At 54.9% G+C, this 26,500-nt stretch overlaps 4 protein-coding genes across 4 annotated transcripts; 2 read left to right on the top strand and 2 right to left on the bottom strand.

The window, feature by feature from the left end:
- The first annotated feature begins 1,158 nt into the window (after positions 1-1,158).
- Positions 1,159-1,762, top strand: LOC133627046 (scale keratin-like). Its single transcript, XM_062010035.1, has one exon. It carries the CDS (start codon positions 1,231-1,233, stop codon positions 1,594-1,596), a length of 366 nt encoding a protein of 121 aa, XP_061866019.1. The 5' UTR covers positions 1,159-1,230; the 3' UTR covers positions 1,597-1,762.
- An 11,752-nt stretch (positions 1,763-13,514) lies between these two features.
- LOC133627062 (scale keratin-like) lies at positions 13,515-13,952 on the bottom strand. Its single transcript, XM_062010108.1, has one exon. The coding sequence runs from the start codon at positions 13,878-13,880 to the stop codon at positions 13,515-13,517; it is 366 nt and encodes a 121-aa protein (XP_061866092.1). The 5' UTR covers positions 13,881-13,952.
- A 5,390-nt stretch (positions 13,953-19,342) lies between these two features.
- LOC133627044 (scale keratin-like) lies at positions 19,343-19,946 on the top strand. The gene has a single exon (XM_062010020.1). The coding sequence runs from the start codon at positions 19,415-19,417 to the stop codon at positions 19,778-19,780; it is 366 nt and encodes a 121-aa protein (XP_061866004.1). The 5' UTR covers positions 19,343-19,414; the 3' UTR covers positions 19,781-19,946.
- A 4,859-nt stretch (positions 19,947-24,805) lies between these two features.
- On the bottom strand, positions 24,806-25,205 carry LOC133627047 (scale keratin-like). Its single transcript, XM_062010036.1, has one exon. The coding sequence runs from the start codon at positions 25,169-25,171 to the stop codon at positions 24,806-24,808; it is 366 nt and encodes a 121-aa protein (XP_061866020.1). The 5' UTR covers positions 25,172-25,205.
- Positions 25,206-26,500: the final 1,295 nt, after the last annotated feature.

Below are 26,500 nucleotides of genomic sequence, written 5' to 3'. Positions count from 1 at the left end.
CCGACCTTGAGCTGTTAGCTCGTTGGCTGAAAACAGCCCGACCTTGAAGGAGCAGAAAGCGGCCTGCTGTCTGCACTGACTACGTGACAGCAACTGCTTTAACCATGGCTCTGACTCTGGTCTTGATTGTGCATTAAATTCATATAACTAGAACTCAGATTGCCTTGCCCCATCAGACCTAACATTATACCCTGGCATCCATGTCCATTCTCCCTTAACCATTCCTCGACAGCACGCGGCTGTTTTGCTGACGTCGCTTCCTCGCCGGCCCCGACCCGCTCCCTCGGCCCCGCCAACGGCCCTGCTGGGGCGCTGCCAGCTGCCACCTCCCGGCCCAGATGAGCCCCGCTGCCTGTTCAGCATCTCGCTGCCTCAGAGCGCACGCAGCCTGACACGGGCTGCCTGCCAGCGCCCTGCCTCACATTCCTCTTGCCTCATCCCGTGGGCTCATATCGACACGGGGGTGAGCTTACGGCGGGGAAGATGAAAGACGCTGATCTCGGGCCCCGTCTGCTCAGCACGATGGATGCATCACTCGCCAGCCCAGCTAGACAGCCTGCACTGGCCTCGTGGCCATGAGCCTCTGTAAGTCTGGGGCACAAAGTCCCTCGTGCCCTTCCCTGCAGTATGTGGTGCTGGGCAGACGTTGCCTTCAGGGTGCTGGGCAGCTGGAGCTCTGTCTGAAGGCACAAGCTCAAGGAGCCCTGGCTGGGTTGGCCCTTTGGGCACTGGGCGTAGGCTCATCCTCCCTGCACAGCCTGGCGCTGCAGGCACAGGCTACAGCCCAAACACTCAGCAAGGATGGGGACATGGCCCTCAGCTCCTGGGCACTGCCCCCAGCGTGGAGCTGCTGCTGCCCTTTAGCTGAGACAGCAGCAGCACAGGCTGGGCAGGGGGAGAAGCTGGTGTGGCCAGGGGATGCTGCCATAGGGAGGGGCAGGAGACAAACAGCCCTGGACTGTCCTGCCTGGCAGGAGGGAGGGAGTGCCGGCTCTGCAGATTGGCCCAGGCCAGGCTGAGCAATGTTGGGGCTGCTATAAGAGCTCTGCCTGTGTCAGGCACTGCCAAGCCCTGCTCTGGTGCCTTCTCTTCTAGGAACAGGGTAAGGCTGCGAGCGCTTCTCCTGCTGCTGCCCATTTCCAGCCCGGACCCCTCTGCCTCAGGGGCTCTCCTGTGCTGCTCTCTCTCAGTCTCTGTCCTCTTGCAGAGCCCGTGCCAGCCCGTGCCAAGATGTCCTGCTCCGAGCTGTGCCCACCAAAGGCCAGCGTGGCCGTGCCCCAGCCCATCGCTGAGAGCTGCAACGAGCTGTGCGCCCGGCAGTGCCCCGACTCCACGGCCTTCATCCAGCCGCCCCCCGTCGTCGTCACCTTCCCCGGCCCCATCCTCAGCTCCTTCCCGCAGCAAGCCGTGGTGGGCTCCTCCGGAGCACCCGCCTTTGGGGGCTCGCTGGGGCTGGGGGGCCTCTACGGCGCCGGGGCCACGCTGGGCTCGGGGGGCCTCTGCACCTTTGGCAGAGCCTACGCTGCTCCCGCCTGCAGCCCTTGCGCCGTGCCCCGCTACAGCAAGAAGCTCTGGGACACCTGCGGGCCCTGCTAGACCCAGCCCAAGGACCCTCACACACCTCGGCCTCTCGCCTGCTCTCCCTCCTCCTCTCCTGCCCCTCTCCCCATGGCCACTCCTCTCCTCCTGCCCCGCTCTGCCCCTCCACCAGCATCCCACCGGGCACTGGCCTGGCTCTGCAACGGCTGCCACGGGGCAGAAGCCTGAGGGAAGCCCTCTCCTGAGAGCTGTGGGGACAAAGGGAATGTCTCTGCCTTCCCTGTCTTTCTGCACTGGATCTTTTCGTGTACTGCAATAAAGCCAACTGCAGCCAACTCTTGCCTCTCTGTGCCTTGTCTTTGAGAATGATGGAATGAGAGGATCTGTTTGCCTGGAAAAATCTCTTTAAGATCCTCCAGGCCAACCACTGTCCTCACACTGCACAGCCACCAGTGCACCAGCTCCCTCAGCACCTCAGCTGCATGGCTTTGCAATATCTTCAGGGTTCGGACTCTCTCACCTCCCTGGGCAGCCTGGGACAGTGTCCAACAACCCTCTCGGGGAAAAATGTCTTCCTCAGCTCCAGCCTAAACCCTGCCTTTCTGCAACCTGAGGCAGTTTCCTCCTTTGCTCTCACTTGTGACTTCGGAGAAGAGACCGACCTGCAGCTGTCCACAACCTCCTTTCAGGTAGCTCTAGAGACTGACGATGTCTCTCCTGTGCCTCCTCTCTAGGCCGAACACCTCCAGCTGAGCAGCTGGTGTGCTGAGCCCAGACTCAAGAAGCCAGGGCGCAGCTGAGAGAGATTCAGTGATCGCTGAGCAGACGCGCCCCAAAACTCCCCCTTTCGCCCGGCAGCCCCGGCTCAGCCTCCCAGCCCGCGCCTCCCCCGCCGTCCCAGCTGCATCCCCTCTGTGTAGATGCACTTGCTTCTGCCCGTGTCCGTGCTGCAGCCTCTCCCCGCTGCCCATCGCCGTGAACGGACGCGCAGCCCCTCCTGCAAACAGCCGCCTTCCCTTCCCCGCAGCCTGGCCGGCGGGGCGCAGGGGGGCAGCGAGGCCGCCCCAGCCCCGGGCTCTGCTCCCCGCCCGCCGCCGGGGACAATCGCTGAGCCGAGCGGCAGCCGGGGAGCTGGGGCGCGTTCCGCCTGCGCTGCCCCCATCGCTTCTGCTCGGCCCAGGCCGGCGCCGGGCTGCCCGACATCTGCATGGCAGAGCCCAGAGCCGAGCCCGAGCGGCTGCCGTAAAATGTCTCCATATCATAGTGATTGGTTAAATGCCTCCTTAAGCAAAGGCAAAGATATTCATCTCTTCACTTGGCTGTCGTGGTTTAGGTCCAGCAAGGAACAAAAGACCGCGATTGGCCTCAAGGACTAAAGTCCTGAAGATTGCTAAAGGGCAGGGAGAGCTTAATTGCTGCTTAAGGTCCAGGACAAAACAGAGCAGGCTACTCGGCTTGGGGAAGAAAACAGAAGATAATTTAACGCAACACCAACTAAAGTATAACCATAAAACCCCAAAATAAAACAACACAGAGTGGTACAACGATGAAGAGTCCGACCAGCCCTTTAAGAACACCTTCTCCCTTCTTTCTGGGCTCAGAGCCCTGATGCCGGGCTTTTTACCTCCTCCTTCCCTGAGCGGCCAAGGGGGCAGGGAGTGGGGGTTTCAGTCGGTCTATTCTTGATGGCTTCTGCCGTTTGTCCGCCCTCAGGGCAGATGGGCTCCGCACCCGTCGTCCCTGCACGTCCGTGGGGTCCCTCACACACACACAGCTCTGCACGGGCTGCTCCGACGTGCATTTATCCCAAAGGCTGCAGCTCCTCTCTGCCTCTCGTGTGGGGCTGCTCTGGGCCCGCAGGCTCCAGCACGGCCTGTGCCATGGCCCCTCCTCACACAGTGTCTCGCCCGTCCGGGTGCACTCACGCGGAGCTGCTGGTGGCTCTCAGTCCTGCCGTGGCCCCGCACGGCTTGCAGGGCTACAGCTGCATTCTCGCCACGCGGTCAGGCTGATCGCCGGGGGGCTGAGCCCCTCGCCCCCTCCCCTGCCCACCTCCGCCACGCAGCCGCTTTCGAGGTCCGAGAGGCGGTCGAAGGCGAGGACGAGCGAGAGCAGCCCGCAGCCGGGGAAGGGGACTCTCCGCCCGGGCCGTCCCGTGGGGCGCTCGGCCGAGCCCAGGGCCAGAAGGACGAGCGCGGCTCAGCCCGGCGCCGGCTCCCGACTGACGGCTTGTCGCTCTGCAGCAGCGGGCGGAAGGCGGGCTCGGGCAAGGGACTCGCCTCCAGCCTGAGGGTCCTGTGGAGGAAACTCCCCCAGCCCCAGCCGCAGCCGCAGCCCCAGCCCCAGCCCCAGCCCGCGGGAACGATGCTCCGCGCTGCTTAAGGAGCCCTCGGGAGGGAGCAGCCCCCGGGCGGCCGCCTCCCGCAGCCCAGGGCAGCGTGAGGACAGCGCCGGCAGCGCCGGGAGCAGCCGCGCCGGCAGCCCGGCGTTCCAGAGGCTGCGGCAGCACAGAGCTCAGAGCTGGAACACTCGGTCCCGCAGCCTGCCGACACGGGGAGGGCAAGGCTGCGTGAACGGGGGATGTGGGGTGGGGAGAGCCCCCGGAGGCGGCTCCCCGGGCCCCGGCTCGCAGGAACACGGCGCAGACGCTGCGGGGTCCTGCTGCTGAAAAGTCTTTCGTTAGATCAGGTAATTCTGAAGCTGTTGTTGATATTAGAGCTTCCTTATGCTTTCAAAAGGGCGACCCCATACAAAAGGAGTCGATTTTTCGGCTTTATATAGCAGTTTGCCTATCAGGCCATCGTTCGCCATTCAAAGGTGACACCACTCAGCTATTTTCAGGAATGCCCTGAAGTCTTTGCACAGTTCATGGTTCAGGAGTGGCACAGATGCTTTCATTTTGCTTGGTTCCCAGCTTTCTTCCCCCTTTTGACATTTCAAAGCCCAAAACTATTACAGCTTGGCTGCTCCCCGAGCTTTCTTCTTGGACACTTCATGTTCATTGAGACCCAAAAGAGTTTCAAAGTTCAGCGGTTACCTGAGCACAGGCTGACTTTGCTTCGGTGGCTCTTCAAATGTCATCCACATGCTGCAGGATCAGGGCTTCTGGTTCCGGGGTCACTGTTTCTTCCTTCTTCCACATTTGTAGCTTCTTTGCTGACTGATCCCTCAAGATTTTCCGGCTCTTTTTAAGTCCTTGGGGTAGTCGTGTCCATGTCAGTTGTACCTTTTCCCTTTTGGCTGTTTAATACCGAAATGTTGCGCCTGTACCCACCAAAAATGTGACCTCTTTTTCTCCCATCTTAGTTGTAACCAGAGGCTCGGCTGGCTTCGCCCGTGGTCCCCATCAGTCCATATATTCTCCCAAGACCATCGATTTAGCTGTAGCTTGTTGACCAGCTAGTTTAGGGCATTCGTTTTTCCAACGTCCCTGTTCCCTGCAAAAGGCACATTGATTAGTTCCAAGGGAGATTCTGCCAATTTGTCCTCTTCCTCTTATCGCTCCTCTCATAGGGCTTTGTCCCCGCCCTTGTCTTTGCTTTGAAAATCCAGGAGCCCTGTTCTCCACTGCAAGGAATTGTCTTCGTTTGCTTTCCTCATTCCTTTGATCTCGCTTGTTATAGACTTTCCAGGCTCCTGCCACTAATTTGTCCAAATTTCCTGGATCTGTTCCTCCCAGTTTTTGGAGTTTCTTTCTGATATCCTCCTGCGATGGTAACAACAATATCAAGGCTAATTGCGCTTTGGTTTGCTCAGCTTCAGGCTGCAAATCCGTGTATTTACGAACCGCTTCCTTCAGTCTTTCCAAAAATGCTCTTGGGGACTCTTTCCTTTCCTGCCTGGTATCATACAATGTAGACCAGTTTAGAGTTTTAGGCATGGCATTTTGGACCCCATAGAAAAGCCACTCTTGGTACCTCTTCAGTCTCTGCCTATGATCATCCCTTTGAGGGGGGGGGGTGGGGGGTGGGTCCCCCGATGGGAAAGTCTGGTCTGTGGCTCTATCTACTGTCCGAGTACGGACATCTTCTTCTGCCCGCATTCCAGCACTTCTCCTAACCATTTGTTTTTCACTGGAATCCATAAGAGTATCCAGAATCAGCCGTATTTCATCCCAATCAGGACTTTGAGTTTTAATTCTCATTCCCATTATTCTTCCCACTTTACCAGGATCCTCTCTATAGAGAGCGGCCGATTCTTTCCACAGTGTTAAATCTGAGGGAGAGAAGGCTCCTGTCACATCCGCCAGTCCTTGTTGTCCAGCTCCCTGTCTTAAGGGGGCTACTGATCGTCTCTCATGCCGTGATCGTAGAGGAGTTACCAAATGAGCACGCCGTCTCGTTCTCCTAGGTATGGCTGTAGACCAATCTGAATCTGATTCCTCCTCTTGTCTCAATCCACTACAGTCCGGGCAAGGACCCAAATTTCCAAGCTGGACCGCGCTGGACCGTCAGCCTCTGAATCGGGTCTAAAATCAGATGATGACGGAAGAGGGGTTATACTGGAATGGGAGCTGTGGGGGCAGATGGGGCTGTGTCCAATTCTAGAGCCGTGTTATCACGCTCCTCTTCCTTTTGTTTCGTAGCCAAATGTTTCAACCAGGTTTTGGTAGATGTGCAGGCTGAACAATTCCCCTGAGCCTCCGCACTCTTTACTTTCCATGTGTGGTAGTTTGAGCCTGGCTGGATGCCAGGTGCCCACCACCCCGCTTTATCCCCCACCTCCTCAGCAAGCCAGGGAAGGGGAGAAAATTAGATGGGAGTCTCGTGGGTTGAGATAAAAGCAGTTTAATAAAGAAGCAGCAAAGCCGCGCGCGCGCGAAGCAAAGCAAAAGCAGATAAAGCTGTTCCTCTCCACTTCCCATCAGCAGCGATGTCCGGCCACCTCCTGAGAAGCAGGGCTGTGGTACGCGTAGCGGTTGCTTCGGGAAGGCCAGAAATGAATCTCACCTCCCCTTCCTGCTCCTCTCCCCCAGTTTATATTACTGAGCTGACGTCATATGGTATGGAATAGCTCCTTGGTCAGCCTGGGTCAGCTGTCCTGGCCATAGTCCCTCCCAAGATCATGCCCACCCACAGCTATTGGTGAAGGTGGGGAAAGGAATGCTGGAGGGACAGCCCTGATGTTGTGCAAGCAGTAGTCATAATATTGATATCAACAGTAAGCACAGCACTGCAGGAGCTGCTGTGGAAAATCACTACCATCCCAAACCCACTACAGTCTCCACCCCTTATTCCATACCATTTATGTCATGCTCAGACAAACCATCTTAACAAGCCATATACGTTCTTATACACTCTCATTAACCAGTACCCCCACTCTTCAACAGACAAACATCATTCTTGTATTGCATCTTGCATCAAACAAACAAACAACATTCCTATGCCTTTCATCCTCTGTAGATGTTCACTGGAGCAGGTCATAACTTCTGTCTCATCTATCAAGATGGATATCCAGGCCAGGGGAAACAGTATGTTCAGTGTTGGGCACCAGCACCGGCTTGGTTTGTCCACTTGTCCGCTTTTTCTTGCAAAGTTCATCTACAACAGATAACTCACATAACAGGTTATTTTTCCCCCAAGGTTAAGTCTCCTTGAGGTACACATCGAGTTTCCCCATCCTTTCTCATCACCCACCAAGTACACCCAGGCCCTTGAGCAAAGACAATCCCACAAATGGGTTTGCCCTTTCCCGTGGGAGGTGCAACCCATACTGCCTTCCCCAGCCATTTCCCTGGGTGCACTACGGGGACCTTATCTCCTCCCACAGTATGTAGTGGTTTTGTTTGGGCAGGACCAGGACGGTTAGTTGAACCTCTGCTATTGACCAGTCAAGTGGCTTCTGCTAAATTTTTATCCCACTGCTTCCATGCCCCATTGCCCAGTGCTCTCAACATGGTCTTTACTAACCCATTATATCTCTCAATCTTTCCAGAGGCTTGTGGGTGATAGGGGATGTGGTATATCCACTCAATGCCATGTTTCTTTGCCCAGGAGTTTATGAGATTATTTCGAAAATGAGTTCCATTATCTGATTCAATTCTTTCTGGAGTGCCGTGTCGCCACAAAACTTGCCTTTCAAGACCCAAGACAGTATTTCGGGCAGTCGCGTGGTTTACAGGGTATGTTTCCAACCAACCGGTAGTTGCTTCCACCATGGTGAGTATATAACGCTTGCCTTGATGTGTTCGTGGTAGCGGTCCAACATAGTCAATTTGCCAGGCCTCACCATACTGAAAACCCAGCCATCGGCCTCTGTTCCAGGGAGACTTGATTCGTGTGGCTCGCTTGATTGCAGCACACGTTTCACATTCATGGGTGACCTGTGTAATGGCTTCCATGGTCAAGTCCACCCCTCGATCACGAGCCCATCTATATGTTGCATCTCTTCCCAGATGTCCTGATGTTTCATGGGCCCATCGAGCTATAAATAGCTCACCTTTACGCTCCCAGTCTAGATCTACCTGAGCTAGTTCAATTTTAGCAGCTTTATCTACCCGTTGGTTGTTCCATTGTTCTTCATTGGCACGGCTTTTTGGCACGTGAGCATCTACATGACGTACTTTCAGAGTCATATTTTCCACCCGAGCAGCAATGTCTTGCCATAATGCAGCAGCCCAGATGGGTTTACCCTTGCGCTGCCAGTTGGTCTTCTTCCATTGCTGCAGCCATCCCCATAGAGCATTAGCCACCATCCAGGAGTCAGTGTAAAGATAGAGTACTGGCCACTTCTCTCGTTCTGCAATCTTTAGAGCTAGTTGGATAGCCTTCACTTCAGCAAACTGACTTGACTCACCTTCTCCTTCAGTGGCCTCAACAACTCGTCGTGTGGGACTCCACACAGCAGCTTTCCACTTACGATGATTTCCTACCACGCGGCAGGATCCATCAGTAAACAAAGCATAATGCCTCTCATCTTCTGAGAGTTCATTATACGGTGGTGCCTCTTGGGCGCGAGCTACTTCCTCAGGCAATGCTCCAAAATCTCTGCCTTCTGGCCAGTCCATGATTTCTTCCAGGATTCCTGGGCGATTAGATTTCCCCAGCCGAGATCGTTGTGTAATCAACGCCACCCACTTACTCCATGTAGCGCTGGTTGCATGATGTATAGAAGGGGTTTTCCCTTTGAACATCCAGTGTAACACAGGCAGACGTGGTGCCAAGAGGAGATGAGCTTCTGTGCCAATGACTTCTGAAGCAGCTCGAAGTCCCTCATATGCTGCTAGTATTTCTTTTTCAGTTGGGGTGTAGTGGGCTTCCGATCCTCGATATCCTTGGCTCCAAAACCCTAATGGTTGACCTCGGGTTTCTCCAGATGTTTTCTGCCAGAGGCTCCAGGTGAGACCATGCTCTCCAGCGGCAGTGTAGAGGATATTCTGCACAACTGGTCCTGTACGGATGGGCCCAAGGGCGACTGCACGAGCTATTTCCTGTTTAATTTGTTGAAAAGCTTGTTGTTGCTCCAGGCCCCACTCAAAACAGTTCTTCTTTCTGGTTACTCTAAAGAGAGGGCTCACAAGCTGACTATAACCTGGGATATGCATCCTCCAGAATCCCACAAGGCCCAGGAAAGCTTGTGTTTCTTTCTTATTAGTCGGTTGAGACATAGTCGCTATTTTGTTCACAACATCCATAGGCACATGCCGACGCCCATCTTGCCATTTTATGCCCCAAAACTGTATCTCTTGTGCAGGTCCCTTTACTTTGTTTCTTTTTATAGCAAAACCAGCTTTTAGGAGAATCTGTATTATTCTTTTCCCTTTCTCAAACACTTCTTCTGCCTTGTTGCCCCATACAATTATGTCATCAATGTACTGTAAATGTTCAGGGGCATCACCCATTTCCAGCACAGTTTGGATTAGACCATGGCAAATAGTAGGACTATGTTTCCACCCCTGGGGCAATCGATTCCAAGTATATTGGACGCCTCTCCATGTGAAGGCAAATTGCGGCCTGCACTCTGCTGCCAATGGAATTGAGAAGAATGCATTAGCGATGTCAATCGTAGCATAGCACTTGGCTGCTTTTGACTCCAGTTCATACTGGAGCTCTAACATGTCTGGTACAGCAGCACTCAGTGGTGGTGTCACTTCGTTCAGGCCACGATAGTCTACTGTTAACCTCCACCCTCCCTCAGATTTTTTCACAGGCCATATGGGACTATTAAATGGGGAATGAGTTTTGCTAATTACTCCTTGAGCCTCCAGTTGATGAATCAACTCACGGATGGGAGTCAGGGAATCTCGGTTCGTGCGATATTGCCTCCGGTGCACTGTCCTGGTAGCAATTGATACCTGTTGCTCTTGAACTTGCAGCAATCCCACAACAAAAGGGTCTTCTGAGAGGCCAGGTAAATTAGAGAGTTGTTTGATTTTCTCTGTATCTACAGTGGCTATACCAAAAGCCCATCGATACCCCTTGGGGTCTTTGAAGTACCCTCTCCTGAGGTAATCTATGCCAAGAATACAAGGGGCCTCTGGACCAGTCACAATGGGGTGTTTTTTCCATTTGTCCCCTGTTAAGCTCACTTCAGCCTCTAATACAGATAATTCTTCACATCCCCCTGTCACTCCAGAGATCCAGACAGAATCTGTGCCTCTATACCTTGATGGCATCAATGTACACTGTGCCCCTGTGTCTACTAAGGCTTTATACCTTTGTGGGTTTGATGTGCCAGGCCATCGAACCCACACAGTCCAGTAGATTCGGTCATCCCTTTCCTCCTCCTGGCTGGAGGCAGGGACCCTCTATTTCTGTTCTTCATCAGAGTATTCGCTATCTGATCCTTGCAATTTTAGACCTGAAGTCTCCTCATTGGCATCGAAGGAAGCAGTTGCAATTCTTCTATGTCTTGGAGACTGTTGATGTCCTCTTTTGTTTTGGCAGCCACTATGCTGACAGCTCTCTTGGGTGGTCCTTTTCTAACAGCTGTCTTCCCCCTTAGTTCACGTACACGCGCTTCCAGCTTAAAAGTGGGTTCACCATCCCACTTCCTCATATCCTCTCCTTGGCCACGCAAAAAGAGCCAGAGTTCATTTCGCGGTGTACTCCTGCGTCTGGGACTTCCCTTTCCCCTGGTCGGGACAGTGGATGACTGAATTCTTGAGGCAGATCTGACAGTCAGGCCATCATCCCACACTGATGAGGAGGTGCAGAGGCTCTCTTCATAGTTCTGTAACCAAGAAGATACCCTCTCCACTGTTGGTATATCCATGTCTGGATGATACACCATTGCCAGGATATTAGAATATGTAGCTGGGGCACTCTGAATCACTTTTCTCAACATGGCCCGTGTACACTGGACATCGTCTGGATCTGTGGAGGCCTCGGCATTATCTAGATCACCATAGATGACTTCCAACACAGCTAATTCTCTTAGATATTGGATCCCTTCATCAGCTCTAGTCCACTTTCCTCGGGCATTTACAAGGTCTTCCTTGAATGGGTATCTTGCCCGTACACTTGAGAGGAGCCGTTTCCAGAGACTACAAATTGAGGTCTTCTTTCCAATGCCTCTATCAATTCCCCGGTCCCTAGCAAGAGATCCTAGCTGTTGGGCTTCTCTGCCTTCCAATTGCTGACTGTCAGCCCCGTTATCCCAACATCGGAGCAGCCAGGCACCAGTCCGCTCACCTGGCTGGCGACTTGAATCTTTTCGCATATCTCTAAGTTCTGTCGAGGTGAGGGACCGAGTAGTTTCCATTTCCTTTTCGATTTCTTTCACTCCTTCTCCTGATCTCCTTACCGAAGGACCAGTTTCTTCTTCTAGCCTTTCCTCTTCCTCCTCTTCTGCCCTTACTAATCGATGATATGGACTTGACCTCCTTATCCACTGCTTCTTTTTCACTACTGGGGCAACCACTCTGGTTGTTGTTTGGTTCCCTGACTCAACCATGGTAGTCTCAGGTATAGTTTGCATTTCCACCTCGGCCATAGTTCTCTGAGAGGGCTGGACTGCGACTGACTCAACTATGTTGGCCTCAGGTACCGTTTGAGTTTCCACTTCTATCATAGCTCTCTGAGAGGACTGGAATGCAGCTCGGTAGGCAGAGGCTAGGCCCCAGTATAGTGCCTGAACCTGATGGGCCTCATTAGGGTAGGTAAGACACCCTTCTATCAGGTAGCGTGTCAGTAAAGCAGGGTTTTTTATCTGTTCAGATGTAAAATCCCAGGTTACAGGAGGTGATAACCGTCCTAGGAATTTGCCTAAATTCATCCACATACCCTGCCACCCAGGGACTGGCCGCTTCAGGGGGCATTTTAACATGTTTCCATCACAAATTTGTACTCTCTGATACCCAGATGAGTCCAGATTCCACAAGATATATAATATACCAACCATGTTAATTAGTACTATTAAAACTCTCGTATAAGGGTGACTAAGGACCTGGGAAGTCTGTATAACAAAATTGTCTAGATCAGTCCGAGCTGAGGAAAAAGAGGTGCTTTGCCCCATGGCCTCCACAAGATAGCTCCCACAGCACACTAAATTCATCAGTAACAGAATGAGACTTGCTATTATTATTTGGGCCATCATGTTCCCAGGCCCTTTCATCCTTTTCACAAAATTATATAGCCAGCCTAGCAAAGCTATTAAGGTTAAAGCACAGCAGAGAGTCAATGTTAGTAGCATCGTGTTCCCAAGCATTAGAAAGTGTAAGATAAGCTGCATAACAGCAAGGCTCCGTGACCAGCACAGGAACTTTGCACTCATTGGCTTACTGTAATTGCAATGGAGTTAATGTAAATCTGCTATTATCTCGCCCCACGTTGGGCGCCAAAAGGGCTGTGGTAGTTTGAGCCTGGCTGGATGCCAGGTGCCCACCACCCCGCTTTATCCCCCACCTCCTCAGCAAGCCAGGGAAGGGGAGAAAATAAGATGGGAGTCTCGTGGGTTGAGATAAAAGCAGTTTAATAAAGAAGCAGCAAAGCCGCGCGCAGGAAGCAAAGCAGAAGCAGATAAAGCTGTTACTCTCCACTTCCCATCAGCAGCGCTGTCCGGCCACCTCCCGAGAAGCAGGGCTTCAGTACGCGTAGCGGTTGCTTTGGGAAGGCCAGAAATGAATCTCACCTCCCCTTCCTGCTCCTCTCCCCCAGTTTATATTACTGAGCTGACGTCATATGGTATGGAATATCTCCTTGGTCAGCCTGGGTCAGCTGTCCTGGCCATAGTCCCTCCCAAGATCATGCCCACCCACAGCTATTGGTGAAGGTGGGGAAAGGAATGCTGGAGGGACAGCCCTGATGTTGTGCAAGCGGTAGTCATAATATTGATATCAACAGTAAGCACAGCACTGCAGGAGCTGCTGTGGAAAATCACTACCATCCCAGACCCACTACACCATGGCATTTGCTTACATGCCTGTTCAGCCAATTCTAATTCCTTTTGCCCATCTGGTTTCTCTCGGAGACAAAAGATCTACATATGAGACCTCATCCCGTTTCCTTTCCCTTTACAAAATACCGTTAACTGCAAGGTGATATTATAATTCAATGTCCCGTTTAAGGGCCACTTTTCCCCACTCTCCAAATCATACAACAGCCACACGTGATCACAGTATGCTATAAGTTGATCTTTAAGAAAATCGCTCCTAAATGCCTTTCAATCAGCTAACAGACACCCAAGGGGTGAATGGCACCAGACAAAAAGATCCTCTCATTCCATCATTCTCAAAGACAAGGCACAGAGAGGCAAGAGTTGGCTGCAGTTGGCTTTATTGCAGTACACGAAAAGATCCAGTGCAGAAAGACAGGGAAGGCAGAGACATTCCCTTTGTCCCCACAGCTCTCAGGAGAGGGCTTCCCTCAGGCTTCTGCCCCGTGGCAGCCGTTGCAGAGCCAGGCCAGTGCCCGGCGGGATGCTGGTGGAGGGGCACAGCGGGGCAGGAGGAGAGGAGTGGCCATGGGGAGAGGGGCAGGAGAGGAGGAGGGAGAGCAGGTGACAGGTCGAGGTGTGTGAGGGTCCTTGGTCTGGGTCTAGCAGGGCCCGCAGGTGTCCCAGAGCTTCTTGCTGTAGCGGGGCACGGCGCAAGGGCTGCAGGTGGGAGCAGCGTAGGCTCTGCCAAAGGTGCAGAGGCCCCCCGAGCCCAGCGTGGCCCCGGCGCCGTAGAGGCCCCCCAGCCCCAGCGAGCCCCCAAAGGCGGGTGCTCCGGAGGAGCCCACCACGGCTTGCTGCGGGAAGGAGCTGAGGATGGGGCCGGGGAAGGTGACGACGACGGGGGGCGGCTGGATGAAGGCCGTGGAGTCGGGGCACTGCCGGGCGCACAGCTCGTTGCAGCTCTCAGCGATGGGCTGGGGCACGGCCACGCTGGCCTTTGGTGGGCACAGCTCGGAGCAGGACATCTTGGCACGGGCTGGCACGGGCTCTGCAAGAGGACAGAGACTGAGAGAGAGCAGCAGAGGGGAGCCCCTGAGGCAGAGGGGCCCGGGCTGGAAATGGGCAGCAGCAGGAGAAGCGCTCGCAGCCTTACCCTGTTCCTAGACGAGAAGGCACCAGAGCAGGGCTTGGCAGAGCCTGGCACAGGCAGAGCTCTTATAGCAGCCCCAGCATTGCTCAGCCTGGCCTGGGCCAATCTGCAGAGCCGGCACTCCCTCCCTCCTGCCAGGCAGGACAGTCCAGGGCTGTTTGTCTCCTGCCCCTCCCTGAGGCAGCATCCCCTGGCCACACCAGCTTCTCCCCTTGCCCAGCCTGTGCTGCTGCTGTCTCAGCTAAAGGGCAGCAGCAGCTCCACGCTGGGGGCAGTGCCCAGGAGCTGAGGGCCATGCTGTTCCCCATCCTTGCTGAGTGTTTGGGCTGTAGCCTGTGCCTGCAGTGCCAGGCTCTGCAGGGAGGATGAGCCTACGCCCAGTGCCCAAAGGGCCAACCCAGCCATGGCTCCTTGAGCTTGTGCCTTCAGACAGAGCTCCAGCTGCCCAGCACCCTGAAGGCAGCCTCTGCCCAGCACCACATACTGCAGGGAAGGGCACGAGGGACTTTGTGCCCCAGACTTGCAGAGGCTCATGGCCAGGAGGCCAGTGCAGGCTGTCTAGCTGGGCTGGCGAGTGATGCATTCATCGTGCTGAGCAGGCAGCGCCCAACATCAGCGTCTTTCATCTTCCCCGCCGTAAGCTCAGCCCCGTGTCGATATGAGCCCACGGGATGAGGCAAGAGGAACGTGAGGCAGGGCGCTGGCAGGCAGCCCGTGTCAGGCTGCGTGCGCTCTGAGGCAGCGAGATGCTGAACAGGCAGCGGGGCTCATGTGGGCCAGGAGCTGGCAGCTGGCAGCGCCCCAGCAGGGCCGTTGGCGGGGCCGAGGGAGCGGGTCGGGGCCGGCGAGGAAGCGGCGTCAGCAAAACAGCCGCGTGCTGTCGAGGAATGGTTAAGGGAGAATGGACATGGATCCCAGGGTATAATGTTAGGCCTGATGGGGCAAGGCAATCTATGTTCTAGTTATATGAATTTAATGCACAATCAAGACCAGAGTCAGAGCCATGGTTAAAGCAGTTGTTGTCACGTAGTCAGTGCAGACAGCAGGCCGCTTGCTGCTCCTTCAAGGTCGGGCTGTTTTCAGCCAACGAGCTAACAGCTCAAGCTCGGGCTGTTTTCAGCTAACAGCTAACAGCTCAAGGTGGAAAACAACTACGGGGGAAAAACAAGATGGGAAAATGTGAGGGAGCTTGCTTATCGCAGAAACCGCAAGTAGGATGAACACAAGAATGTAACCTATTAGCTGCTGTTGCTGAGCCAGCTTTGAAGCTGCTGTGTATATAAGTTAGAGCCTGCTCTCAATAAAGAGAAGATTTCTGCTATCACTCACATTGAGTAGGACTGATTTCTTCCTACCCAGCTGAGAATCGGACCCTGGGTTGATCGCCGCATGAAGTAGGCTTGGAGCTGGTTGTTCAGGCTTCGAGCCTGGGTTTTTCAGACTTAGAGTCTGGTTTCAGACTTAGAGTCTGGTTTCAGGCTTCGAGCCTGGGTTTCAGGCTTTGAGCCTGGGTTTTTCAGACTTAGAATCTGGGTTGCAGACTTCGAGTCTGATTTTTCAGGCCAAGAGCCAAAAACTTCTCGGCATATGGTGCCCGAACAGGGACATCAGTGGGTGTTACCGGGTAAGGAGCCTGCCTGCGGGGAGCTGAGACTTGAAAATCCGGAGGCAGAGGCAGTGGTCGGAGGAAGCCTGACGGACCCCAAGCAGAGGTTGCTGTACCCGGGGGAGTGACTACAGGTTGCGGTGAGACGAGGATCCGACAACATGGATAAGGAGGCAGCACTCTCACTTTTACATCGCTTTTTAGAAAAGCGGGGGGTGGACTTAAAACTGACCGATTTGTCTGGTCTACTTGTACATAGTAATTGTAAAGGCTTTTTTAAAGACTCTGAGAAATATTTTGATGAGGAGGAGTGGAGAGCATATGGGACTTGTCTTTGGGACTTGGTTATAGACGAAGATAAGACTGCTCGGAAACTGATGAAACAGTGGAGAGAGGTCATTAACTGTTTGAAAAAGTATAAGTTGGAAAAGAATTTGGCCGCTGCTGTAACTCAGCGGCTTGATATGCCCGAGACTGTAGCCGAGCCAACAGCTGGACTGTTTGGTATCGGGACTAATTATGTCTCATCTCCCTTTTCTGGTGAGTGGCGAGAAATTGGAAACCTTCTCTGGGAAGCCACTATTAGTGGTGATGAGGACAATAGTAAGATCAGTAAAGATCTAGGTCTCGTTTGGAGAGACGTGCTAAATACTTTAAAAGAAATGCAAGCAGAACAGCGTGTGGCCATGGCTGCAGCCCAGGCGTTGACCCTTGTGCCGAGGCTGAAGGAGACAGACAAGGGAATGGACAGGTTCCTGCAGGAAGTATTAAAGAAACTGGAGCGACAAGGGACCATCGAGACACGGCCTGTCGTCACTGAAAGCCAGCCCGGTGCCGCCCGGCGCTGAGCGGGGCGTGCTGAGAAAAAAAAAAGAAAAGAAGAAAAAAAAAAAGAATTCTTCTCTACACAAGAGTTTTTACAAAGTCAGAGAGGCGAAAGGGCTTCGGAGCAGAGCCCCCGCGGGAGAGCTGCTTCCCATTCGAGCCCAACCCGCCGAGTTACCCCTGGGACGACTCGCAGGGCAATGCCGAGCGGGCGGAGTCGGGCGGGGGTGAGGCGCAGGACGATCAGAGGAGTGGGGGAGCGCGACCCCGTGTTAGACTGGACACCATCGGGCACGAGAGGGGAGACAAGGAAAACACAGGAGAGACCAGTACCGACTGCGCCGCCGGCGCCGGGGACGGCACGGAGTGAGCCAGACCCCCCCCGCCCCTTCCATCCGCAGCCGGCGCCGCGCAGCCGCTTCCCGCGCCCGGTCGGTGTCTCCGGAGCCCCCCACACACACCGCGCCGACACCGACGGCCCCGGCCCTCACGGACCGCTGGGCTCGTCCTTTCCATCCTCAGTCCCTTGCCTCAACGAGTGTAAAAACTGTTGGTCGTGATGTTATGCATTTTGCTGTAAATGTGATGATGAATACTGGTTTTCTTACAGGGGAAACTTTCTGAGGTGTTTTAGGTGTCAGGAACAGAACATTTTGACATTGAGAAGCTAAAAGGTGGTTTGTGTTTTAGACTCATTGGTGAAGGATTTTTTTTTTATCAGGAGTAAAAAAAAAAAGGGATTTTGTCATACTGTTGATGCTTCAAATGATTGTGGTAAATGGTTTTAGGCAATTTCAACAAACCAAGCAAAACATGTGGCTTACACTGGCCAAAGCAATCAATCAGTCTACAATATGTTTATCAATGGCCACTCCAGATAATCCTTTTTCTACCTGTTTGGTGGGAGTTCCATCAGATGTGGCACAATGGCCTGTACCAAATGCATTAAAAACAAACCCCTTAGTTAAGGGTAATGGCAAAGCTGACAGCTGGGATTTGATCATTTCATGGTTGCCAATAATGACAACAGAGCCACAGGAGTTAGAATTATTGGGATCTATAAAGATGGATTTTTGTGTTATGTTTAATTTTACCAGCAATACCAAAACATTTGGGACAGAATGTGGATCCCATCCTGGGCGTGTATAAGAACGCAACATCTCGGTGCAATTACACTTCACCAAAAAGACCCAGGTCTAGTCTTGTGCCTATGCAGTTACCAAAGGGAATGTTTCTGATCTGTGGGGACCAGGCATAGCCTGGAATACCCTCGAGATTACAAAGGGGACCATGCAGTTTGGGACAACTGACGATCTTGATGCCTAATCACACAATGATTTAGAAACATCATTGTCAAAACCAATTTGTGCGTGCATTTACTGACAAATGTGATGACCGTGTTACCTTTGGTCTTCCTCAGCAATAATAGCAACTAGTATATTTGCTCCAGGTGTAAGAGTATCTGCTTTATTAACTCAGCTATGCAAATTAGGATGCTGGCTTAGCAAACAAAGTAACCAAACCTCAATGACATTAGAAGGCTTGATTAGTGATGTAAGTAGTATTAGACATGCACTTGTGTATCATTGTATGCATGATGTTGTCACCTTGGTTGACTATGTTAATCAAAGAAGGGTTAAGATGGATTTTGGTTATTTTGCTTTTACTTGTAATGTTTAGAATAGTATATAGTTGTGTTATGAAGGCAGTGCATAAATTGACTGACACAGTCTTGATTGTGCAAAAACAAAACGGGGGATTTGTCGAGGAATGGTTAAGGGAGAATGGACATGGATCCCAGGGTATAATGTTAGGCCTGATGGGGCAAGGCAATCTGAGTTCTAGTTATATGAATTTAATGCACAGTCAAGACCAGAGTCAGAGCCATGGTTAAAGCAGTTGCTGTCACGTAGTCAGTGCAGACAGCAGGCCGCTTTCTGCTCCTTCAAGGTCGGGCTGTTTTCAGCCAACGAGCTAACAGCTCAAGCTCGGGCTGTTTTCAGCTAACAGCTAACAGCTCAAGGTGGAAAACAACTACGGGGGAAAAACAAGATGGGAAAATGTGAGGGAGCTTGCTTATCGCAGAAACCGCAAGTAGGATGAACATGAGAATGTAACCTATTAGCTGCTGTTGCTGAGCTGGCTTTGAAGCTGCTGTGTATATAAGTTAGAGCCTGCTCTCAATAAAGAGAAGATTTCTGCTATCACTCACATTGAGTAGGACTGATTTCTTCCCACCCAGCTGAGAATCGGACCCTGGGTTGATCGCCGCATGAAGTAGGCTTGGAGCTGGTTGTTCAGGCTTCGAGCCTGGGTGTTTCAGACTTAGAGTCTGGTTTCAGGCTTCGAGCCTGGGTTTTTCAGACTTAGAGTCTGGGTTGCAGACTTCGAGTCTGGTTTTTCAGGTCAAGAGCCGAAAACTTCGCGGCAGCGTGCCACGTAGGGAGGAGGAAGGGGCTCGGCCGCCAGCAGCCGCGTGCCCCAGCGTGGCAGCTCCTCCCCGCGCTCGCCCAGTCGCCAGAAAAGGGCTGCCCTGGGCCAGCACTGGCATCCGCCGCTGACCCTCAGCTCCTGGGCACTGCCCCCAGCCTAGAGCTGCTGCTGCCCTTTAGCTGAGACAGCAGCAGCACAGGCTGGGCAGGGGGAGAAGCTGGTGTGGCCAGGGGATGCTGCCTCAGGGAGGGGCAGGAGACAAACAGCCCTGGACTGTCCTGCCTGGCAGGAGGGAGGGAGTGCCGGCTCTGCAGATTGGCCCAGGCCAGGCTGAGCAATGTTGGGGCTGCTATAAGAGCTCTGCCTGTGTCAGGCACTGCCAAGCCCTGCTCTGGTGCCTTCTCTTCTAGGAACAGGGTAAGGCTGCGAGCGCTTCTCCTGCTGCTGCCCATTTCCAGCCCGGACCCCTCTGCCTCAGGGGCTCTCCTGTGCTGCTCTCTCTCAGTCTCTGTCCTCTTGCAGAGCCCGTGCCAGCCCGTGCCAAGATGTCCTGCTCCGAGCTGTGCCCACCAAAGGCCAGCGTGGCCGTGCCCCAGCCCATCGCTGAGAGCTGCAACGAGCTGTGCGCCCGGCAGTGCCCCGACTCCACGGCCTTCATCCAGCCGCCCCCCGTCGTCGTCACCTTCCCCGGCCCCATCCTCAGCTCCTTCCCGCAGCAAGCCGTGGTGGGCTCCTCCGGAGCACCCGCCTTTGGGGGCTCGCTGGGGCTGGGGGGCCTCTACGGCGCCGGGGCCACGCTGGGCTCGGGGGGCCTCTGCACCTTTGGCAGAGCCTACGCTGCTCCCGCCTGCAGCCCTTGCGCCGTGCCCCGCTACAGCAAGAAGCTCTGGGACACCTGCGGGCCCTGCTAGACCCAGCCCAAGGACCCTCACACACCTCGGCCTCTCGCCTGCTCTCCCTCCTCCTCTCCTGCCCCTCTCCCCATGGCCACTCCTCTCCTCCTGCCCCGCTCTGCCCCTCCACCAGCATCCCACCGGGCACTGGCCTGGCTCTGCAACGGCTGCCACGGGGCAGAAGCCTGAGGGAAGCCCTCTCCTGAGAGCTGTGGGGACAAAGGGAATGTCTCTGCCTTCCCTGTCTTTCTGCACTGGATCTTTTCGTGTACTGCAATAAAGCCAACTGCAGCCAACTCTTGCCTCTCTGTGCCTTGTCTTTGAGAATGATGGAATGAGAGGATCTGTTTGCCTGGAAAAATCTCTTTAAGATCCTCCAGGCCAACCACTGTCCTCACACTGCACAGCCACCAGTGCACCAGCTCCCTCAGCACCTCAGCTGCATGGCTTTGCAATATCTTCAGGGTTCGGACTCTCTCACCTCCCTGGGCAGCCTGGGACAGTGTCCAACAACCCTCTCGGGGAAAAATGTCTTCCTCAGCTCCAGCCTAAACCCTGCCTTTCTGCAACCTGAGGCAGTTTCCTCCTTTGCTCTCACTTGTGACTTCGGAGAAGAGACCGACCTGCAGCTGTCCACAACCTCCTTTCAGGTAGCTCTAGAGACTGACGATGTCTCTCCTGTGCCTCCTCTCTAGGCCGAACACCTCCAGCTGAGCAGCTGGTGTGCTGAGCCCAGACTCAAGAAGCCAGGGCGCAGCTGAGAGAGATTCAGTGATCGCTGAGCAGACGCGCCCCAAAACTCCCCCTTTCGCCCGGCAGCCCCGGCTCAGCCTCCCAGCCCGCGCCTCCCCCGCCGTCCCAGCTGCATCCCCTCTGTGTAGATGCACTTGCTTCTGCCCGTGTCCGTGCTGCAGCCTCTCCCCGCTGCCCATCGCCGTGAACGGACGCGCAGCCCCTCCTGCAAACAGCCGCCTTCCCTTCCCCGCAGCCTGGCCGGCGGGGCGCAGGGGGGCAGCGAGGCCGCCCCAGCCCCGGGCTCTGCTCCCCGCCCGCCGCCGGGGACAATCGCTGAGCCGAGCGGCAGCCGGGGAGCTGGGGCGCGTTCCGCCTGCGCTGCCCCCATCGCTTCTGCTCGGCCCAGGCCGGCGCCGGGCTGCCCGACATCTGCATGGCAGAGCCCAGAGCCGAGCCCGAGCGGCTGCCGTTCCACGCCGCACAAGCGCCTCGATTTGCCGCCGGCCCGCGGCAAACGGCTCGCGTTCGGGTTGGGTTTGTGCAGAGAGGGGGGACGCGGCAGCTCTCCGGGACGCTGCTCCTCGGGAAGGAATGGGGGGGTCGGGGCAGGAGCCGGGAGGCTCCCCGTCGGGCCGCTGCCCCTGCTCGTGGCGCTGGGCTGTGGGGAGGGCTCCTGCGGCGGCAGCTCCCGGAGCCGGCTGAGGGCCGGGCTGGCGGGAGGGATGCGCTTCTTGTGCGGGAACCTGCGCGTCAGGCTGTGCCCCACGGCGCTGCCGCCCCACGGCTCAGCTGCAGCGCTCGGGGACAAGCGCTGGGGGGCCCACGGGGCCCAGGGCCCCCCTCCCTCACGCCTCGGCTTGAGGCTCAGCAGCGCCCGCCTTCCCGGCACGATGATGCTGCCGTGCTGCGGCCCGGGCTCCTCCAGCAGCGGCCGCTGACGGGGCCGCAGTCGCCAAACAACTTCTCTCCACGGGGATGCCGAGAAGCAGGCACTTCTTTGTTTTGCAGCGCTGGGGGACACGGACCATATCTCCTCCAATTGTGCTGCGGCCTTAGGTCCACTTGTCAAGGTTCTGATACGTGTCAAACAGTAAGAGCTACACTTGCCATCCAAAGCACGCGTGGAATGTCCGTCGTTGAATTTGCCCTTTCCCCTGGTTGCTTCCTAACTACTGTAAAATGTCTCGATATCATAGTGATTGGTTAAATGCCTCCTTAGGCTAAGGAAAAGATATTAATCTGTTCACTTGGCTGTCGTGGTTTAGGTCCAGCAAGGAACAAAAGACCGCGATTGGCCTCAAGGACTAAAGTCCTGAAGATTGCTAAAGGGCAGGGAGAGCTTAATTGCTGCTTAAGGTCCAGGACAGAGAGCAGCCCGCAGCCGGGGAAGGGGACTCTCCGCCCGGGCCGTCCCGTGGGGCGCTCGGCCGAGCCCAGGGCCAGAAGGACGAGCGCGGCTCAGCCCGGCGCCGGCTCACGACTGACGGCTTGTCGCTCTGCAGCAGCGGGCGGAAGGCGGGCTCGGGCAAGGGACTCGCCTCCAGCCTGAGGGTCCTGTGGAGGAAACTCCCCCAGCCCCAGCCCCAGCCGCAGCCGCAGCCCCAGCCCGCGGGAACGATGCTCCCCGCTGCTTAAGGAGCCCTCGGGAGGGAGCAGCCCCCGGGCGGCCGCCTCCCGCAGCCCAGGGCAGCGTGAGGACAGCGCCGGCAGCGCCGGGAGCAGCCGCGCCGGCAGCCCGGCGTTCCAGAGGCTGCGGCAGCACAGAGCTCAGAGCTGGAACACTCGGTCCCGCAGCCTGCCGACACGGGGAGTGCAAGGCTGCGTGAACGGGGGATGTGGGGTGGGGAGAGCCCCCGGAGGCGGCTCCCCGGGCCCGGCTCGCAGGAAAACGGCACAGATGCTTTCATTTTGCTTGGTTCCCAGCTTTCTTCCCCCTTTTGACATTTTAAAGCCCAAAACTATTACAGTTTGGCTGCTCTCTGAGCTTTCTTCTTGGACACTTCATGTTCATTGAGTCCCAAAAAGTTTCAAAGTTCAGCGGTTACCTGAGCACAGGCTGACTTTGCTTCGGTGGCTCTTCAAATGTCATCCACATGCGGCAGGATCAGGGCTTCTGGTTCTGGGGTCACTGTTTCTACCTTTTTCCACATTTGTAGCTTCTTTGCTGACTGATCCCTCAAGATTTTCCGGCTCTTTTAAAGTCCTTGGGGTAGTCGTGTCCATGTCAGTTGTACCTTTTCCCTTTTGGCTGTTTAATACAGAAATGTTGCGCCCGTACCCACCAAAAATGTGACCTCTTTTTCTCCCATCTTAGTTGTAACCAGAGGCTCGGCTGGGTTCGCCCGTGGTCCCCATCACTCCATATATTCTCCCAAGATCATCGATTTAGCCTTAGCTTGTTGACCAGCTAGTTTAGGGCATTCGTTTTTCCAGTGTCCCTGTTCCCTGCCAAAGGCACATTGATTAGTTCCAAGGGAGATTCTGCCAATTTGTCCTCTTCCTCTTATCCCTCCTCTCATAGGGCTTTGTCCCCGCCCTTGTCTTTGCTTTGAAAATCCAGGAGCCCTGTTCACCACTGCAAGGAATTGTCTTCGTTTGCTTTCCTCATTCCTTTGATCTCGCTTGTTATAGACTTTCCAGGCTCCTTCCACTAATTTGTCCAAATTTCCTGGATCTGTTCCTCCCAGTTTTTGGACTTTCTTTCTGACATCCTCCTGCGATGGTAACAACGATATCAAGGCTAATTGCGCTTTGGTTTGCTCAGCTTCAGGCTGAAAACCGTGTATTTACGAACGGCTTCCTTCGGTCTTTCCAAAAATGCTCTTGGGGACTCTTTCCTTTCCTGCCTGGTATCATACAATGTAGACCAGTTTAGAGTTTTAGGCATGGCATTTTGGACCCCATAGAAAAGCCACTCTTGGTACCTCTTCAGTCTCTGCCTATGATCGTCCCATTGGAGGGGGGGGAGGGGGTTGGATCCCCGATGGGAAAGTCTGGTCTGTGGCTCCATCTACTGTCCGAGTACGGACATCTTCTTCTGCCTGCATTCCAGCACTTCTCCTAACCATTTGTTTTTCACTGGAATCCATAAGAGTATCCAGAATCAGCCGTATTTCATCCCAATCAGGACTTTGAGTTTTAATTCTCATTCCCATTATTCTTCCCACTTTACCAGGATCCTCTCTATAGAGAGCGGCCGATTCTTTCCACAGTGTTAAATCTGAGGGAGAGAAGGCTCCTGTCACATCCGCCGGTCCTTGTTGTCCAGCTCCCTGTCTTAAGGGGGCTACTGATCGTCTCTCATGCCGTGATCGTAGAGGAGTTACCAAATGAGCACGCCGTCTCGTTCTCCTAGGTATGGCTGTAGACCAATCTGAATCTGATTCCTCCTCTTGTCTCAATCCACTACAGTCCGGGCAAGGACCCAAATTTCCAAGCTCTGATGCCAATCGCCCCGCTGGACCGTCAGCCTCTGAATCGGGTCTAAAATCAGATGATGACGGAAGAGGGGTTATACTGGAATGGGAGCTGTGGGGGCAGATGGGGCTGTGTCCAATTCTAGAGCTGTGTTATCACGCTCCTCTTCCTTTTGTTTCGTAGCCAAATGTTTAAACCAGGTTTTGGTAGATGTGCAGGCTGAACAATTCCCCTGAGCCTCCACACTCTTTACTTTCCATGGCATTTGCTTACAGGCCTGTTCAGCCAATTCTAATTCCTTTTGCCAATCTGGTTTCTCTCGGAGACAAAAGATCTACATATGAGACCTCATCCCGTTTCCTTTCCCTTTACAAAATACCATTAACTGCAAGGTGATATTATAATTCAATGTCCCGTTTAAGGGCCACTTTTCCCCACTCTCCAAATCATACAACAGCCACACGTGATCACAGTATGCTATAAGTTGATCTTTAAGAAAATCGCTCCTAAATGCCTTCCAATCAGCTAACAGACACCCAAGGGGTGAATGGCACCAGACAAAAAGATCCTCTCATTCCATCATTCTCAAAGACAAGGCACAGAGAGGCAAGAGTTGGCTGCAGTTGGCTTTATTGCAGTACACGAAAAGATCCAGTGCAGAAAGACAGGGAAGGCAGAGACATTCCCTTTGTCCCCACAGCTCTCAGGAGAGGGCTTCCCTCAGGCTTCTGCCCCGTGGCAGCCGTTGCAGAGCCAGGCCAGTGCCCGGTGGGATGCTGGTGGAGGGGCAGAGCGGGGCAGGAGGAGAGGAGTGGCCATGGGGAGAGGGGCAGGAGAGGAGGAGGGAGAGCAGGTGACAGGTCGAGGTGTGTGAGGGTCCTTGGTCTGGGTCTAGCAGGGCCCACAGGTGTCCCAGAGCTTCTTGCTGTAGCGGGGCACGGCACAAGGGCTGCAGGCGGGAGCAGCGTAGGCTCTGCCAAAGGTGCAGAGGCCCCCCGAGCCCAGCGTGGCCCCGGCGCCGTAGAGGCCCCCCAGCCCCAGCGAGCCCCCAAAGGCGGGTGCTCCGGAGGAGCCCACCACGGCTTGCTGCGGGAAGGAGCTGAGGATGGGGCCGGGGAAGGTGACGACGACGGGGGGCGGCTGGATGAAGGCCGTGGAGTCGGGGCACTGCCGGGCGCACAGCTCGTTGCAGCTCTCAGCGATGGGCTGGGGCACGGCCACGCTGGCCTTTGGTGGGCACAGCTCGGAGCAAGACATCTTGGCAGGGGCTGGCACGGGCTCTGCAAGAGGACAGAGACTGAGAGAGAGCAGCACAGGGGAGCCCCTGAGGCAGAGGGGCCCGGGCTGGAAATGGGCAGCAGCAGGAGAAGCGCTCGCAGCCTTACCCTGTTCCTAGAGGAGAAGGCACCAGAGCAGGGCTTGGCAGAGCCTGGCACAGGCAGAGCTCTTATAGCAGCCCCAGCATTGCTCAGCCTGGCCTGGACCAATCTGCAGAGCCGGCACTCCCTCCCTCCTGCCAGGCAGGACAGTCCAGGGCTGTTGTCTCCTGCCCCTCCCTGTGGCAGCATCCCCTGGCTACACCAGCTTCTCCCCCTGCCCAGCCTGTGCTGCTGCTGTCTCAGCTAAAGGGCAGCAGCAGCTCCACGCTGGGGGCAGTGCCCAGGATCTGAGGGCCAGCGGCGGATGCCAGTGCTGGCCCAGGGCAGCCCTTTTCTGGCGGCTGAGCGAGCGCGGGGAGGAGCTGCCACGCTGGGGCACGCGGCTGGTGGCGGCCGAGCCCCTTCCTCCTCCCTGCGTGGCACGCTGCCGCGAAGTTGTCGGCTCTTGGCCTGTAAAACCAGACTCGAAGTCTGCAACCCAGACTCTAAATCTGAAAAACCCAGGCTCAAAGCCTGAAACCAGGCTCGAAGCCTGAAACCAGACTCTAAGTCTGAAACACCCAGGCTCGAAGCCTGAACAACCAGCTCCAAGCCTACTTCATGCGGCGATCAACCTAGGGTCCGATTCTCAGCTGGGTGGGAAGAAATCAGTCCTACTCAATGTGAGTGATAGCAGAAATCTTCTCTTTATTGAGAGCAGACTCTAACTTATATACACAGCAGCTTCAAAGCCAGCTCAGCAACAGCAGCTAACAGGTTACATTCTTGTGTTCATCCTACTTGCGGTTTCTGCGATAAGCAAGCTCCCTCACATTTTCCCATCTTCTTTTTCCCCCGTAGTTGTTTTCCACCTTGGGCTGTTAGCTGTTAGCTGAAAACAGCCCGAGCTTGAGCTGTTAGCTGTTAGCTGAAAACAGCCCGACCTTGAGCTGTTAGCTCGTTGGCTGAAAACAGCCCGACCTTGAAGGAGCAGAAAGCGGCCTGCTGTCTGCACTGACTACGTGACAGCAACTGCTTTAACCATGGCTCTGACTCTGGTCTTGATTGTGCATTAAATTCATATAACTAGAACTCAGATTGCCTTGCCCCATCAGACCTAACATTATACCCTGGCATCCATGTCCATTCTCCCTTAACCATTCCTCGACAGCACGCGGCTGTTTTGCTGACGTCGCTTCCTCGCCGGCCCCGACCCGCTCCCTCGGCC

Source organism: Colius striatus, chromosome 17 (genome assembly GCF_028858725.1).
Source record: "Colius striatus isolate bColStr4 chromosome 17, bColStr4.1.hap1, whole genome shotgun sequence".
In the NCBI taxonomy this organism is placed as follows: domain Eukaryota; kingdom Metazoa; phylum Chordata; class Aves; order Coliiformes; family Coliidae; genus Colius; species Colius striatus.
This window is presented reverse-complemented; position numbering and strand designations above follow the sequence as displayed.